This window comes from Mirounga leonina, unplaced genomic scaffold (assembly GCF_011800145.1).
Source record: "Mirounga leonina isolate KUSES-001 unplaced genomic scaffold, KU_Mleo_1.0 Mir_176, whole genome shotgun sequence".
Lineage (NCBI taxonomy): Eukaryota > Metazoa > Chordata > Mammalia > Carnivora > Phocidae > Mirounga > Mirounga leonina.
Genome location: NW_023270454.1, coordinates 34,661,513 through 34,680,960, shown reverse-complemented (window position 1 = coordinate 34,680,960; position 19,448 = coordinate 34,661,513). Strand labels below are relative to the sequence as shown.

At 39.5% G+C, this 19,448-nt stretch overlaps 1 protein-coding gene across 4 annotated transcripts in view; it reads right to left on the bottom strand.

The window, feature by feature from the left end:
* LRBA (LPS responsive beige-like anchor protein) overlaps positions 1-19,448 on the bottom strand; it is an 834,672-nt gene that overhangs the window by 655,055 nt on the left and 160,169 nt on the right. For all 4 annotated transcript variants that reach the window (XM_035022918.1, XM_035022919.1, XM_035022917.1 and 1 more), the window contains one exon: positions 15,828-15,923. In XM_035022918.1, the coding sequence (XP_034878809.1) occupies positions 15,828-15,923 (96 nt within the window). The remainder of the gene's footprint in view (positions 1-15,827; positions 15,924-19,448) is intronic.

Below are 19,448 nucleotides of genomic sequence, written 5' to 3'. Positions count from 1 at the left end.
CTGTGTTCCCTCTTTCACTATGTCTTGCTCGGTCAAATAAATAAAATCTTTAAAAAAAAAAAAAAAAAAGGAATGAAGTAGTAATTCCTGCTACAACATGGATGGGCCTTGAAAATAGTACGCTAAATGAAAAAAGACAATCACAACAGGCCAGATATTGTATGAGCCCATTTATATGAACTGTCCAGAATAGAGAAATCCACAAAAAAGTAGAGTAGTGGTTGCTTAGGCCTGGGAGTCTGAAGAGGAAATGGATTAAAGACAACAGGGTTTCTTTTGGAGAAGAGGAAAATGTTCTAAATTTGACTGTGATGGTGGCTGCACAACTCTAAACACCATAAAACACTCAACTGTACATTGTAGAAATGAATGGTATCATATGTGGATTATAATAAAGCTGTTAAAAAAGATCAGACTACACAAGTTTTTAAACTGTTGTAATTTACATATGCACTTATCTACATATACCGTATATATTCTTTTATATATCCCATAAAACATGAAAAACATCATAGAGCCAAACTTTTGCAATACTACTACTCACACTTCAAGAAACCAATTTAAAACAAATGTTGCATTAAGAAAAAAATAGTAGGGGCTGACTGGCTGGTTCAGTCAGTGGAGCATGTGACTCTTGACCTCAGGGTTGTGAGTTTAAGCCCCAAGTTGGCTATAGAGCTTACTCCAAAAAAATAAAACAAAAGAATATATATTCAATGTGTATATATGTTTTCTCTCACTAAAAAATGAGAATAGAAAACGCAAAAGCTGGGGTGCCTGAGTGGCTCAGTTAAGCATCTGACTCTTGATTTCAGCTCAGGTCACGAACTCAGGGTTGTGAGATCAAGAACCACAATGGGCTCTACGCTGGGTGTGGAGCCTACTTAAGATTCTCTGTCTCCCAGGGCGCCTGGGTGGCTCAGTCGGTTAAAGCGTCTGACTTCGGCTCAGGTCATGTTCCCAGGGTCCTGGAATCGAGCCCCCATCAGGCTCCCTGCTCAGAGGGGAGCCTGCTTCTCCTGCTCCCTCTGCTGCTCTCCCTGCTAAGTTTCTCTCAAAAAAAATAAAAAATATTCTCTCTCCCTCTCCCCATAGCTCATGCATATGCACATGCACTCTTTCTCTAAAAAAAAGAAAAGAGGAAGGAAGGAAAGATGGCAGAGGAGTAGGGGACCCTATTTCAACTGGTCCCCAGAATTGGGCTGGATATCTACCAGACCACTCTGAGCACCCATGAAACCAGCCTGAGATGTAAGAAGATCTGGATCTCGACAAACAGAATATCGCAGGCGGTTGGTTTTGAGGTACAAAGTGGGGAGCCCTGATTCCGTGGGCAGGTATCAGAGGATAAATGGCAGTGGGACGGTGCCTGGCTGTGGGGATCCTACACCGCCAGTAAGCGACAGCCTCGCGTGCTGGGGACGGGCACAGACTCGAAGACCGGTAGCAGCAGGGAAAGGATTTTAGAGCAGCCCCCAGGGCGGAAACCCAAAGCAGCAGGATCACGCATGCAAACTGCAGCCCCGGGCCCCCAGGATGCAAACCCGGAGTGGCGGGGTCGCTCCTGCAAACTGGGAGCAGCTGGCAGTTTTAGAAGCACAAAGGGCAGAGAAGTGCTCCGACCTGGAGGCAGGACTGGGAGCGCTGCGGAGGGGCACACAACCCAGGACGCTGCAGTTTATAGCAGCACGGACAGAAATGGAGACAGTGTGGTCTGGAGAGCTCACTGAAGAACAGACTGAGGTCTCTATGCTCTGAAGCAGAGGGTTGTAAACGGTCTCTTCTGCTCTGACTCCCGGAAGAGATGCGGAAAGCCACCAGAGAACAAAAGCCCCAAAGACTGATTCCTGCTGAGCCCATCCCCCGCCACAGGGGGGCAGGGCAACTCCGCCAAAACAGGGTTGCCTCAGTAACAGCGCGGCAGGCCCCTCCAGCAGAAGACAGGCTGGGAAAACAAGAGGCCAGCAACTGTAAGGTCCAAGAAAACAGGTGCATCTTGCTTGGGTTCTGGTCAATAATTTGGACTCTATACATTCCCTCAAACACCCATCAACAGAATGACTAGGAGGAGGAGCCCCCAAAACAGAAAAGACTCAGAGATTATGACTTATGCTGCAGATTTACAAATGGATGCAGATACAACCAAGACGTCGGAGATGGAATTCAGGCTAGCAATTGTGAAGACAATGGCTAGAATGGAGAAATTAATTAATGGCAACATAGAGTCTCTAAGGGCAGAAATGAAAGCTGAATTGGCAGAACTTAAAAATGCTATCAATGAGATCCAATCCAATCTAGATAATCTAACAGCTAGGGTAACTGAGGCAGAAGAGAGAATAAGCGACCTGGAAGACAATATAATAGACAAAAAGGGAAAAGAGGAGGCCAGGAAAAAACAACTCAGAATCCATGAAAATAGAATCAGAGAAATAAATGACACAATGAGGCGGTCCAATGTCAGAATAATTGGAATCCCGGAGGGAGTGGAGAGAGAGAGAGGACTAGAAGATGTATTTGAACAAATTGTAGCTGAGAACATCCCTAATCTGGGGGATGAAACAAACATTCGAGTCCTAGAGGCAGAGAGGACCCCTCCCAAGATCAAGGAAAACAGACCAACACCCCGGCATGTAATAGTAAAACCTGCAAATCTTAGAACCAAGGAAACCATCTTAAGGGCAGTTAGGGGGAAGAGATTCCTTACGTGCAGAGGGAGGAACATCAGAATAACGTCAGACCTATCCACAGAGACCTGGCAAGCCAGAAAGGCCTGGCAAGACATATTCAGGGTACTAAATGAGAAGAACATGCAGCCAAGAATACTTTATCCCGCAAGCCTTTCATTTAGAATGGATGGAGAGATGCAGAGCTTCCACGACCGGCAGAAACTGAAAGAATATGTGACCACTAAGCCGGCCCTGCAAGAAATATTACGGGGGGTTCTATAAAAGGAGAAAGACCCCAAGAGTGATATACAACAGAAATTTACAGGGACAATCTGTAAAAACAACATCTTCACAGGCAACATGATGACAATTAATTCATATCTTTCAATAATCACTCTCAACGTGAATGGCCTAAATGCTCCCACAAAACGGCACAAGGTTGCAGATTGGATAAAAAGACAAGACCCATCCCTATGCCGTCTACAAGAGACTCATTTTGAACCTAAAGATACATCCAGACTGAAAGTGAAGGGATGGAGATCCACCTTCCATGTCAGTGGACCTCAAAAGAAAGCTGGGGTAGCAATTCTTGTATCAGACAAATTAGATTTTAAACTAAAGTCTGTAATAAGAGACACAGAAGGACACTATATCATTCTTAAAGGGTCTACCCAACAAGAAGATCTAACAATTGTAAATATCTATGCCCCCAACATGGGAGCAGCCGTCTACATAAGCCAACTGTTAACCAAAACAGTCATACTGAGAACGATACGTTAATTGTAGGAGACCTCAATACTCCACTCTCAGCAATGGACAGATCATCTAAGCAGAAAATCAACAAGGAAACAAGAGCTTTGAATGATACATTGGACCAAATGGACCTCATAGGTATTTACAGAACATTCCACCCTAAAACAACAGAATACTCATTCTTCTCGAGCGCACATGGAACTTTCTCCAGACTGGGTCACAAATCATGTCTCAACCGATAACCAAAAGACTGAGATTATTCCCTGCATATTCTCAGACCACAATGCTCTAAAACTGGAACTCAATCACAAGAAAAAATTTGGCAGAAATTCAAACACCTGAGCGCTAATGTTTGGGTCAACCAGGAAATCAAAGAAGAACTTAAACAATTCATGGAAATCAATAAGAATGAAAATACATTGGTCCAAAACCTATGGGATACTGCAAAGGCGGTCCTAAGGAGGAAATACATAGCCATCCAAGCCTCACTCAAAAAAATAGAAAAATCCCGAATTCACCAACTAACTCTACACCTTAAAGAACTAGAGAAAAAGCAACAAACGATGCCTAAGCCACACACTAGAAGAGAAATAATTAAAATTAGAGCAGAAATCAATGAATTAGAAATCAGAAACACAGTAGATCAGATCAATGAAACTAGAAGTTTGTTCTTTGAAAGAATTAATAAGATCGATAAACCACTGGCCAGATTTATCCAAAAGAGAAAGGACCCAAATTAATAAAATTATGAATGAAAAGGGAGAGATCACGACTCACACCAAGGAAATAGAAACAATTATTGGAAATTATTATCAACAACTATATGCCAATAAACTGAGCAATCTGGATGAAATGGAGGCCTTCCTGGAAACCTAGAAGCTGCCAAGACTGAAACAGAAAAAAATTGACAACCTGAATAGGCCAATAACCAGTAACGAGATTGAAGCAGTAATCAAAAACCTCCCAAGAGTCCAGGGCCTGAAGGATTCCCTGGGGAATTTTACCAAACATTCAAAGAAGAAATAATACCTATTCTACTGAAGCTGTTTCAAAAAATAGAAACAGAAGGAAAACTTCCAAACTCATTCTATGAGGCCAGGATTACCTTAATCCCCAAACCAGGCAAAGACCCCATCAAAAAGGAGAAGTTCAGACGGATATCCCTGATGAATATGGATTCCAAAATCCTCAACAAAATCCTAGCTAATAGGATCTAACAGTACATTAAAAGGATCATCCACCACGACCAAGTGGGATTTATCCCCGGGATGCAAGGGTGGTTCAACATTCGCAAATCAATCAGTGTGATAGAACACATTAATAAGAGGAGGGAGAAGAACCATATGGACCTCTCAATTGATGCAGAAAAAGCATTTGACAAAATACAGCATCCGTTCCTGATTAAAACTCTTCAGAGTATAGGGATAGAGGGAACATTCCTCAAGTTCATATAATCCATCTATGAAAAACCCACAGCAATTATCATCCTCAATGGGGAAAAGCTGAGAGCCTTTCCCTTAAGATCAGGAACATGACAAGGATGCCCACTCTTGCCACTATTGTTCAACATGGTACTAGAAGTCCTAGCAACAGCAATCAGACAACAAAAAGAAATAAAAGGTATTCAAATTGGCAAAGAAGTCAAACTCTCTCTTTTTGCAGACGACATGATACTTTATGTGGAAAACCCAAAAGACTCCACCCCCAAGTTACTAGAACTCATACAGCAATTCAGTAATGTGGCACGATACAAAATCAGTGCACAGAAATCAGCTGCTTTCTTATACACTAACAACGCAACTGTAGAAAGAGAAATTAGAGAAATGATTCCATTTACAATAGCACCAAAAACCATAAGATACCTCCGAATAAACCTAACCAAAGAGGTAAAGGATCTATACTCTAGGAACTACAAAACACTCATGAAAGAAACTGAAGAAGACACAAAAAGATGGAAAAATATTCCATGCTCATGGATCGGAAGAATAAACATTGTTAAAATGTCTATGCTACCCAGAGCAATCTATACCTTCAATGCCATCCCGATCAAAATTCCAATGACATTTTTCAAAGTGCTGGAACAAACAATCCTAAAATTTGTATGGAATCAGAAAAGACCCCGAATCGCCAAGGAAATGTTGAAAAAGAAAAACAAAGCTGGGGGCATCACGTTGCCCAATTTCAAGCTATATTACAAAGCTGTGATCACCAAAACAGCATGGTCCTGGCACAAAAACAGACATATAGGCCAATGGAACAGAACAGAGAGCCCAGATATGGACCCTCAACTCTATGGTCAAATAATCCTTGACAAAGCAGGAAAAAACATGCAATGGAAAAAAGTCTCTTCAATAATTGGTGCTGGGAAAATTGGACAGCCACATGCAGAAGAATGAAACTCAACCATTCTCTAACACCATTCACAAAGATAAACTCAAAGTGGATGAAAGACCTCAATGTGAGACAGGAATCCATCAAAATCCTAAAGAAGAACATAGGCAGTAACCTCTTTGACATCGGCCACAGCAACTTCTTTCAAGATACATCTCCAAAAGCTAGTGAAACAAAAGCAAAAATGAACTTTTGGGACTTCATCAAGATAAAAAGCTTCTGCACGGCAAAGGAAACAGTCAACAAAACAAAGAGGCAACCCACAGAATGGGAGAAGATATTTGCAAATGACACTACAGATAAAGGGCTGGTATCCAAGATCTATAAAGAACTTCTCAAACTCAACACCCAAAAAACAAATAATCAACTCAAAAAGTGGGCAGAAGATATGAAAAGACACTTCTCTGAAGAAGACATACAAATGGCTAACAGACACATGAAAAAATGTTCATCATCATTGGCCATCAGGGAAATTCAAATCAAAACCACACTGAGATACCACCTTACACCAGTTAGAATGGCAAAAATGGACAGGGAAAGAAACAACAAATGTTGGAGAGGTTGTGGAGAAAGGGGAACCCTCTTACGCTGTTGGTGGGAATGCAAGTTGGTACAGCCACTTTGGAAAACAGTGTGGAGGTTCCTCAAAAATTTAAAAATAGAGCTACCCTATGACCCAGCAATTGCACTTCTGGGTATTTACCCCATAGACACAGATGTAGTGAAAAGAAGGGCCATATGCACCCCACTGTTCATAGCAGCAATGTCCGCAACAGCCAAACTGTGGAAAGAGCCGAGATGCCCTTCAACAGAAGAATGGATAAAGAAGATGTGGTCCATATATACAATGGAATATTACTCAGCCATCAGAAAGGGTGAATACCCAACTTTTACATCAACATGGATGGGACTGGAGGAAATTATGCTAAGTGAAATAAGTCAAGCAGAGAAAGTCAATTATCATATGGTTTCACTTATTTGTGGAACAAAAGGAATAGCATGGAGGACACTAGGAGAAGGAAGGGAAAAATGAGGTGGGGGAACTGGAGGGAGAGATGAACCATGAGAGACTATGGACTCTGAGAAACAAACAGGGTTTTAGAGGGGAGGGGGTGAAGGGGATTGGTTAGCCCGGTGATGGGTATTAAGGAGGGCACGTACTGCATGGAGCACTTGATGTTATACGAAAACAATGGATCGTGGATCACCACATCAAAAACTAATGATGTATTGTATTGTGACTAACATAACATAATCAAATTAAAAATAAATAAATAAATAAAAGAAAACGCAAAAGTTTTATAAAAATAATTTATCCATGAATACTTTTTTTTTTTTTAAGATTTTATTTATTTATTTGACAGAAAGAGACATAGTGAGAGCAGGAACACAAGCAGAGGAAGTGGGAGAGGGAGTAGCAGGCTTCCTGCCAAGCAGGGAGCCTGATGTGGGGCTCGATCCCAGGACCCCGGGATCATGACCCGAGCGAAGGCAGATGCTTAACGACTGAGCCACCCAGGTGCCCCTATCCATGAATACTTTAATTTCCCTTGAAAAGCTGTATCTAAGGAAAGAAGTGAGTCACTGACTATATTTAAAACATCTATTCTCTAAAAGTTCTAAAAGCTGTTTAGCTGAACTATCCCACTTCCAAGATAAATGCAAGTAAGTGGAATAGACACATTATGATCTCAGAGAATTATAAACATATACAATTATAATATGCAAGGAAGAGAGAGAAGATTACAGAAGAGTAGGAGGACCCTAGGCTCGTCTTGTCCCCAGAAACACAGCTAGGTAACTATCAAATCATTCTAAATACCCCAGAAATCAACCTGATGACTGACAGAACAAACTCCACAACTAAAGGGAGAGAAGAGGCCACATCAAGGAAGGTAGGAAATGTGGAGATGTGGTATAGGGGAAATCACAGATGCCGCAGAGAGGAAGGAACCATGGTCGCAGAGAAATGCAGGAGAGAGAAGAGCACACGGGGAAACATACAAAAACATTTCCCCCAAAGACACACGCTGGGAAAATGAGAGGGGCTGATTTTCTTGAGTTCTTGGAACCAGCAGGGCTTGAAAACTGGAGTTTTAAAGGTCAATGGGCTTGGCTGGGATAGAGCCCTAAGGGTGCTGCCCCACCCCTAGAGAGAAGGCAGGCAAACAACCTGGGGGACAAACAGCATGGACAGAATGATCTGAGGAGCACCTGGGGCACACTGGGGGGAGATTAGTAGAGTGTGTCCCTGAGAAGTGGGTATTCAAGGAGATACCTCTCCAGAAAAAAGGAGCCAGCTGGCACCATTTCCCTCCCCCGCCACCTCAGCATAAACACAGAGCCACCTGCAGAAAGGAGCTCAGCCCCAACACTGGCTGCCTGACTTGCTTATAGCAAATCCCACACCCCTGCACTCTGGCACAACTACCCTTCTCAGTCAAGCTTGCCTCAGTCCTAGCATGGTGAGACCCTCCCCCCAGCAAACCAGTGCAGGTTCCTGCCCACAACACATCCCTAAAGCATGAAGCTTTAAAAGTCAGCAGACTTGCTGGGATAGAGCCCAGAGAGCAGTACACCGCTCCTGAATAGAAGGCAGGCCAACAACCTGGAGGTGGACAGTGTGAAGACAGCAATCTGAAAAAAAACCCTAAGACACACAGCAGGGAGACTATTCACTCTTCTCTGAGTGCTTCCCTGATAGTGTGCAGAGATATGCCTTTGCAGGAACAAAAGAGGTGGATGGTGCCATTTCCCTCCCCCCACCCCTTGACATAAACAAAGAGCCACCTGAGGGAAGCAGCATGGACACCAGCTGCCTAACCTGCTTCACCAAGTCCACACCCTTGGCTCTGATGGTATTGCCCTTCTCAGTCAAGCTTGCCTCAGTCACAGCGGGCAGGCCACTTCCCCAAAAGAACAGCAAAAAACCCTGTCCACGCCATGTCTCCCGACCAGAGAATTCTACAGGGCTCCAGTTCTAGTGGAAGTAGTATCAGGTCTCATTTAACAAGCAGACCAGAGCACACCTAGTTAAAACTTGCCACATTCTGACCAAGGACCAAACACTGCCACTTCAGGCAAGGAGAGTCTCTGCAAATGACTGGCCTAAAGGATAGAGCAGTCAAAACACAGTAGCAAAGTGCACACAGCACACACCAGAGACATTCCCTGCGGCACCAGACCCTGGACACTAAAGGACTTCTTCATAAAGCCATTACTCTCAAGAGCAGGAAACATAACAGGCTTTTCTAACACATATAAGAAGGCAGAGACTTAGATAAAATGCCAAGACTGAGACATTCATCATAAATGAAAGTACAAGATAAGGTCCCAGACAGAGATCTAAGGGAAACAGATATAAGTAATGTGTCTCATGGAGAATTTAAAGTAACAATCATAAGGATACTTGCTGGACTTGAGAAAAGAATGGAAGACTTCAGGGAGATAATTAATGCAGAGATAAAAGAGTTAAAAAAGGGGGGCACCTGGGTGGCTCAGTTGTTAAGTGTCTGCCTTTGGCTCAGGTCATGGTCCCAGGCTCCTGGGGGCGAGCCCCGCATCGGCTCCCTGCTCAGCGGGAAGCCTGCTTCTCCCTCACCCACTCCCCCTGTTGTGTTCCTTCTCTCGTTGTCTCTCTCTCTCACTGTCAAATAAATAAATAAAATCTTTTTTAAAAAAGTTAAAAAACAATGAAAAATGCAACAACTGAAATTGGAAACAGGCTTGATGCAATGAACACAAGGCTGGAAGAAGCAGAAGAATGAGTAAGTGATACAGAAGAGACAAATAATGGAAAATAATGAAGCTAAACCAAAGAGAGAAAGAATAATTACGGAACATTAGATTTACAGAACTCAGTGACTCCACCAAACATAATAACATTTGTATTATAGGAGTCCCAAAAGAAGAAGAGAGAGAGAAAAGGGGACAGAAAATTTATTAGAGGAAATCATAGCTGAAAAATTCCCTAATATGGGGAAGGAAACAGACATCCATATCCAGAAGGCAGAGAGAACTCCCAACAAAATCAACAGAAGGGCAACACTAAGACATATTATAATTAAATTTGCAAAATATAGTGATAAAGAAAAGCAGCAACACAAAAGAAGTCCTTAACTTATAAGGGAAGACCCATAAAGCTAGCAGCAGATTTATTAACAGCAATTTGGCAAGCCAGAAAGGAGTGGCATGATACATTCAAAGTACTGAATGGGAAAAAGCTGCAACCAAAAATACTCTACCCAGCAAGGCTATCATTCAGAATACAAGGAGAGATAAAGAGTTTCCCCACACAAACAAAAACTAAAGGAGTTTATGACCACTAAAGCAGCTCTGCAAAAAACATTAAAGGGAACTCTTTAAGTGGAAAGGAAAAACCAAAAGTGACAAAGACAAGAAAGGGAACAGAGAAAATCTCCAGAAACAATGACAAAACAAGTAGTAAAATGGCACTAAATATGTATCTATCAATAATTACTTTGAATGTAAATGAAATAAACACTTAGGGAATCAGGGGGCATGTGGGTGGCTCAGTCAGCTAAGCATCTGATACTTGATTTCAGCTCAGGTCATGATCTCAGGATTGTGAGATTGAGCCCTGTGTCAAGCTCCATGCTGGGCGTGGAGCCTGCCTGGGATTCTCTCTCTCCCTCTCCCTCTACCCCTCCCTGCTTGTGCTCTCTCTCTAAAAATAATAATAATAATAAATAAAAAGCTAAAAAGACATAGGGTGTCAGAGTGGATAAAAAAACAAAAACCATCTAGGGAAGGAAAAAAAAAGAAAAAGAGGGAAGCAAATGCTAAGAGACTCTTAATGACAGAGAACAAACTGAGGGTTGATGGAGGGAGGTGGGTGGGGGATAGGCTAAATGGGTGATGGGTATTATGGAGGGCACTTGTTACGATAAGCACTGGCTATTATATGTAAGTGATGAATCACAAGATTCTACTCCTGAAACCAATATTACACTGTGTGTTAACTAACTAGAATTTAAATAAAAATCTGGAAAGAAAAAAAATTAAAAATCAAGACCCATCTATACGCTGCCTACAAGAGACTCATTTTAGACCTAAAAACACCTGCAGAATGAAAGTGAGAGGATGGAGAAACATTTATCATGCAAATAGACATCAAAAGATGCCAGAATAGCAATACTTAACATCAGACAAACTAGACTTTAAGCCAAAGACTATAACAAGAGATGAAGAAGGGCGTTACATCATAATAAAGGGGACAACCCAACAAGATCTAACAATTGTAAATATTTATGCACCCAACATGGGATCACCCAAATACATAAAACAATTAATAATAAACATAAAGAAACTGATAATAATACAATAATAGTCGGAAACTTTAACACCCTTCTTACATCAATGGAGAGATCATCTAAGGAAACAATGACTTTGAATGGCACACTAGACCAGATGGACTCAACATATACATTCATCATTCCATCAACATTCCATCCTAAAGCAGAATACACATTCTTTTCAAGTGCACATGGGACTTCCTCCTGAATACATCACATACTAGGTCACAAATCAGGCCTCAACAAGTACAAAAAGACTGAGATCAGGCGCCTGGGTGGCTCAGTTGGTTAAGCGACTGCCTTCGGCTCAGGTCATGATCCTGGAGTCCCGGGATCGAGTCCCGCATCGGGCTCCCTGCTCAGCAGGGAGTCTGCTTCTCCCTCTGACCTTCCTCCTTCTCATGCTCTCTGTCTCTCATTCTCTCTCTCTCAAATAAATAAATAAAATCTTTAAAAAAAAAAAAAAAAAGAAAAAGACTGAGATCATACCATGCATATTTACTGACCACAATGTTATAAAACTTAAAGTCAACCACAAGAAAAAGTGTGGAAAGACCACAAATACATGGAGGTTAAAAAACATGCTACTGGGGTGCCCAGGTGGCTCAGTCATTGAGCGTCTACCTTCGGCTCTGGTCATGATCCCAGGGTCTTGGGATCGAGCCCGCATCGGGCTCCCTGCTCAGCAGGAAGCCTGCTTCTCCCTCTCCCACTCCCCCTGCTTGTGTTCCCTCTCTCGCTGTCTCTGTCGGATAAATAAAATAAAATCTTTTAAAAAAAAAGAAAGAAAAAAAACATGCTACTAAACAATGAATGGGTCAAAAAGGAAACCAAAGAAGAAACAAAAATTGGTACTAAGAGGAAAGTATATAGCAATACAGGCCTACCTTAATAAGCAAGAAAAATACAAATAAACAACCTGAACTTACCCCTAAAGGAGCTAGAAATAGAACAACATATGAAGCCAAAAGCCAGGAAAAGAAAGGAAATAATACAGATTAGAGCAGAAATAAATGATATAGAAACTAAAAAACAACAGATCAATGAAACCACGAGCTGGTTCTTTGAAAATATTAATAAAATTGATAAACCCCTAGCCAGACTTATCAAACAGAAAAGAGAAAGGACCCTAATAAATAAATTCACAAATGAGAGAGGAGAAATAACAACCAACACCACAAAATAGAATTATAAGAGAATATTATGAAAAACTATGTGCCAAAAAATTAGACAACCATAAACTACCAAAACTGAAACAGGAAGAAATACAAAACTAGAACAGACTGATAACCAGCAAAGATATTGAATCAGTAATAAAAAATCTCCCAAGAAACAAAAGTCCAGGGCCAGATGGATTCACAGGTGAATTTTACCAAACATTTAAAGAAGAGTTAATACCTATTCTTCTCAAACTATTCCAAAAAATAGAGATGGAAGGAAAACTTAAAAATTCATTTTATAAGGCCAACATTACCCTGATACCAAAACCAGATAAAGACTTGACTAAAAAAGAGAACTACATGCCAATATCCCTGATGAACATGGATACAAAAATTCTCAATAAAATACTAGCAAACCGAAACCAACAGTACATTAAAAGAATCATTCACCACAATCGAGCAGGATTTACTCTTGGGCTGCAAGGGTGGTTCAATATTCACAAATCAATCAAAAGGATACATATTAATAAAAGAAAGGATAAGAACCATATGATCCTGGGGCACCTGGATGGCTCAATCAGTTAAGCACTAGACTCCTGATTTCGGCTCAGGTAATAATCTCAGGATTGTGAGATCAAGCCCCATGTCGGGCTCCACGCGCAGCGGGGAGTCTGCTTGAGATTCTCTCTCTCCCACTCCCTCTGCCACTCCTCCCCCTCATCTCTCTCGCTCTCTCTCAAATAAATAAATCTCTTAAAAAAAAAAAAAAAGAACCATATGATCCTTTCAATGGATGCAGAAAAAGCATTTGACAAAGTAAAACATCCTTTCATGACAAAAACACTCAACAAAGCAAGGTTAGAGGGAATATATGTCAACATAATGAAGGCCATATATGAAAACCCACAGCTAATATCATCCTCGATGGGCCAAAATTGAAAGCTTTTCCTCTACAGTCAGAAACAAGACAGGGATGTGCACTCTCACCTCTGTTATTTAACACAGAAATGGAATTCCTAGCCACAGTAATTAGACAACGCAAAAAAATAAAAGGCATCCAAATAGGAAAGGAAAAAGTCAAACTTCCACTATTCGCAGATTACATGATACTCTATACAGAAAACCCAAAAGATTCCACCAAAAATTACCAAAAGTGATAAACAAATTCAGTAAGGCCACGGGATACAAAATCAATGTACAGATATCTGTTGCATTTCTATACACCAATAATGAAGCTGCAGAAAGAGAAACTAAGGAATAAAACCCATTTACGAATGCACCAAAAACGGTAAGATACCTAGGAATAAACTTAGCCTAAGGTGTAAAAGATCTATACTTGAAAACTATCAAACACTGATGAAAGACACTGAAGATGACACAAAGAAATGGAAAAACATTCCATGCTTATGGATTGGAAGAACAAATATTGTTCAAATGTCTATACTACCCAAAGCAATCTACAGATTTAATCTAATCACCATCAAAAAACCAACTGCATTTTTCACAGAGCTAGAACAAAGAATCCTAAAAATTGTATGGAACCACAAAAGACCCTAAATAGCCAAACCAACCTTGAAAATGAAAAGCAAAGCTGGAAGCATCACAATTCCGGACTTCAAGTTATATTACAAAGCTGTGGTTATCAAAACAGCAGATCTGTTTTGGTGCTGACACAAAAATACACACATAGATCAATGGAACAGAAAAGAAAACCCAGAAATGAACCCACACAAATCAAAACTATAATGAGATACAACTTCACACCTTCAGAATGGCTAAAATCAACAACACAAGAAAGAACAAGTATTGGCAAGGATGTGGAGAAAGGGGAACCCTCTTGCACTGTTGGTGGGAATGCAAACTGGTGCGCTCACTCTGGAAAACAGTATGGAGGTTCCTCAGAAAGTTAAAAATAGAACTACCTTACAATCCAGCAATTGCACTACTAGGTATTTACACAAGAATACAAAAATACTAATTCAAAGGGATACGTGTGCCCTGATGTTCATAGCAGAATTATCTACAATAGCCAAATTATGAAAAGATCTCAAATGTCCATCCATTGATGAATGGATAAAGATGTGGTGTACACACACCCACACACACACACTGGAATAGTACTCAGTCATCAAAAAGAATGAAATCTTGCCATTTGCAACGCCATGGATGGAGCTACAGAGTATCATGCTAAGCTAAGTAAGTCCAAGAAAAACAAATACCATAAGATTTCATGCATTTGGGGAATATAAGAATCCGAACAAATGATCACAGGGGAAAAAAAGAGACAGGCAGATGGAGAAATGAACTCTTAACTATACAGAACAAACTGATGGTTACCAAAGGGGAGGAGGGCAGGAGGATGTGTTAAATAGGTGATGGGAATTAAGGAGTACACTTGTCACGATGAGCACCAGGTGATGTATGGAACTGCTGAATCACTAAATTGTACACCTGAAACTAACATTACACTGTATGTTAACTAACTGGAATTTCAACTAAAAGAAAAACAAAGTTAACAGGAAACAATCATAATATGCATTTCAAAAAAGTTAACCTCATAAGACTGCTTCTTATATTAAAGGCAAATTATAGGCTCAATGTCAAGAGAATAAAGTTTTTCTGGAAAGCTTCAAATCTAAAATGCTTAGTAAGGAAAAATTACAGAGGAAAACAATAAAAGCAATAAACTTTCCAAAGAAAGCTGTGTATTGTGTGTAAAATATTCAAATATTACAAATGTCCTTTTAAAACACTCTTTTCTTTCTGCAGATATTACCTGACTACTACATAGGGCCTAACAAGCAAATAAGATATTATGAGAAACAAAATAAAAATAACAAAAAAAAATCTCAGAAAAAGAACAGGCTGAAATATCTTCAAAAAAATTTTTGCTAGTAAGAAGCAGACGAATGTAATATGAAGAGGTAAAAAAGCTTCCATAAATAACATATACACATTATACAATGCACTCATAACATTTCAAAACACTACAGATATTACTAGCAATGTCTTATTTCAACTATATTAAACTGATTAACAGCTTATAAGAATGCTGAAACTAAAAAAAAATAGAGAGAGAGAATGCTGAAACTGATATAATTTGGAAACTCCCAAATCAGGAGAACTTGCCGGAAAGTTTTAAAGAGTTATTCTCATTCTATTCACCAGGTGCAAAAGAAACACCCCTTTGGGGCAATGCAAGGCTGAAGAAAGATATTCAGTAAGATAGAAAGTGAAAGTGTCACACATAAATATCTATTGGAGGATGCAGAAATAAATTCTAAAGACAACATGTTCAAAAGAACTAGGTTCTTACTCCATTGTTGCCCCAAGCTATAAATGGACAGCCTTCTTCTTTGAGCCTGTATTTCTTCACCTCTAAAACAGGAAAAAGTAACACGAATAACTGCTGTAAGGAATAAGTTAAGTTGTGCAAAGAAGTTTCTACCTAACAATGAACCTGTCAGGGCTGTTTACACGGCTGTACTTTCTGGAAGCCAAGGAAAAAACTCCAAGTGATTTCCTCATTAAAATTTACTTACTGCAGCACTCTTTCCTGGGAAGTTGAAAAAGGCATCAGGACCATACTTCTGAGGCATATGCTTTAACACAGACAGCAACTTCCCAGCATGTGGAGGCTATGAAAATAATCAACAACTCATTAAACACACATTCACCATAAAACAAAAATACTTATTTTTAATATACTCATACTTTAATATACCCAAAAATAACCAAAAATGCTGTTAGCTAAAAGCATATTATTTTCACTATCTTAAAGGTACTCTATGCCATTTTTGTAATATGATAGAACATATGAGGTATCTGATAAATATGGGCCAATATCACCTGACACCTGAAACTTCTCCATACTGCAGCAAAAATAATGTTTTAAAATTACAAACTATATCAACCCACCACCCATCCCTCTTTAAAACACTTTTTAATTTCACAAATAATGCTTACTATATTACACTGTTAAAGACTGTTTTCAAAGAAACAATAAAAATATTTTAACCTTAAAACCATCCAGGAGGTGATACTCTGAGACAGAGGAACATGTCCAAGGTCACACAGGTAGCAAATGGCAAGGCTGGGATCAGAACTCAGTCTGACTTGAGAGTCCATACTTTTAACCACTACACTTTTACCTTTCTATTATGCTCTCTCTCAGGTAGCTTCCCACTGCCTTTAAAATAAAGACCAAAAGCCTTAACACAGCCCACAAGATACTCAATCTACCTCAACCTCACTAGCTTCATTCTGCATTTCCATCTTCCCCTCTCTTTGCACTCCATCCACAAAGCCTCTCTGCCTTCTTCCCACAACAGGGCCTGAGTACAAACTATTCCTTGTGCTTAAAATGTTCCCACTAGGCCTACTTCCCTCCCCTCTTAACTAAATAAATCTTACCCATCTTTTAGAGCTCATCTTAAAGGTCACTTTCTCATAGCAGTGTTCCCTGACCTCGAGACTGGATCCAATCTCCCCGTCATATTTCATTCTACAATATTACCTTTACTATATAGCATATAAAAAAGTTGTAACATTACATTTATTTAATGCCTCTTTGACCCAAAAGTCTCCTCTAATACACGAAACAACAGCTAAAATGAAAAGACTTATTTACAAGGAAAAGTAAAGAACAATCATCTATACATTATCATTTTAATCAGTTTATAAGCAAACAGGATATCAGTACATTCTTCTTCATTAAAAGTTCTAAACAGGGTCAACTACAAGTGAAATCACTGGCTTGCCTTCATCTTATTTGGTATCTGCTCTATTTATTAAATGTCTAAAAGAGTCCAGCAATCTTTTACCTAAATGTTAAGTGGAGAGCTTTATTCTTTTTTTTTTTTTTAAGATTTTATTTATTTGTCAGCGAGAGAGAGAGAGAGAGAGAAAGAACACGAGCGCGCGTGTAAGGAGGGGGAGCAACAGGCAGAGGGAGAAGCAGGCTCCTCGCTGAGCAGGAAGCCCGATATGGGACTCAATCCCAGGACCCTGAGAGCTTTATTCTTAAGTGACCAAGAAATTTTCAGTTAGCCACATTGCTCAATTACAAAAGTGTAATAACAAGTAACTACAATCACACTGAATTTTTAAAATAAATTCCAAAATGAAATAACTAAAAATAACTCTGCAGTCAAAAGTAAAAATACAATATTATAGCACTTCCATCTGGAGAACCATTCCACAAATGTCTGAGGTTTTTTTTTTTTTTTTTTCCAGTTTTATGGGGGTTTTTTTTAAGATTTTATTTTTAGGTAATCTCTACACCCAATGTGGGGCTCGAACTCACAACCCTGAGATCAAGAGTTGCATGCTCCACCAACTGAGCCAGCCAGGCGCCCCAAGGCCTTGCTTGTTTTATTAACAGCTCATTGTTTTCTCCCTTTATGCCCTAAACCTATTCCTCATTCTACTCCCAGTCACATAAGCAACTGTATAAACATACTTAATCTTTTTATGTGTTCCTTCAAAAATGTTTTTGTGTGACTGTACTTATAATTTAAATGATGTTGGGTTAGACATATGTTTCTTTCTTCCTGCTTCCTGCATCTATTCATATTAACTTTTGCATCGATTCTAACTGCTATATAATAATCTATTCTATGCATCCAGTACATTTTACCTATCTACTCTAATGATAAGCCCCCATGGTGACAATTCACTGCCACCAAAAATAATGCTTCATTGAACATCCCCATGTGTATTTCCTTATGAAACTGAGAATTTCATGGAACATGTACTCAGAAGCAAATTACCAAGTCACTGGATATGGGTATAATTTATGTGACTGAGTAGTGGTAGATTACTTGAGGTTGGCTAATGAGTGTTCACGCCAGCCACTAACATACAGGTTCAAAATAACTATATGCCTGTTTTTTGTAAGTGATAAATCACTAAATTCTACTCCTGACACCAATATTACACTATATCTAACTCACTAGAATTTAAATGAATATTTGAAAAAATAAAAATAAAAATGGAAAAAAAGATGGGATTTGAAATAGACAAATCAAAATAATGTATGTAACTACAAGATGTGTAATCTAACATTTATGTAACATAACCCTCAGAACTTAGATGCAATCACCAGGCCATGATAATTATAATTATGCTTCAATATTCTAATGTGCCCACCGTAGCAAGTGACAGGGAGGAAGACATCAATCCCATCAATTCTGTCATTTAAGCATAGCCATGTTCCTTTTTGATTTAAAGAATTCTGTTTTAAGCTAGTTTCTTTTTTTTTTTTTTTAAGATTTTATTTATTTGACACAGAGAGAGATAGCAAGAGTAGGAACACAAGCGGGGGGGTGGGAGAGGGAGAAGCAGGCTTCCTGTGGAGCAGGGAGCTCCATGTGGGGCTCAATCCCAGGACCCTGGGATCATGACCTGAGCGGAAGGCAGATGCTTAACGACTGAGCCACCCAGGTGCCCCTAAGCTAGTTTAAAAGTAGGCTATGGTCTCTCTTGTGCTATCATTACTACCATTAGTGTGAAAACAGTTCCAAAATATAATTAGTGAATCAAATAATTTTCTGTTTCAACTACTGATGCAAAGACTTAACTTGCTGAAACAAAGCAAAGCTGCAAATCAGCTAATAAATATAAATGCTGACCCCACCAAAAAAAAATTAAATAAAATAACCCTATTCCACAATTATATTTGCTATTATCCAACTTTATAATCCTCAATACTAATAGACATAAGGTGACATATCAATATTGTTTTAATTTGAACATCTCTAGTTATTAGTGATTTTGTGTTTACTTGATTGTGGGGTTTCTATCTCTATAAATAAACATCTATTCATATCCTCTGCTATTTTCTCAGAGTTTTCTATATTCACCAACAAAAATGTATTAATTATATATTCACAATAAATACACTGAATAGAATCAAAACTAAAATGAAACCAGCATATAGACCGTCCTTGACTTCTGACAGTTCAACTTATGACTTTACTTCACAATGATGTGAAAGCTATATGCATTCAGTAGAAATAGTACTTTGAAGTTTGATCTTTTCCCAGGCTCATGATATGCAATATGCAGTACAATACTCTTATGACACTGGGCAGTGGCAGTAAGCCACAGATCCCAGTCAGCCACAAAATCACAAAGGTAAAAAACTGATACACTTACAACCA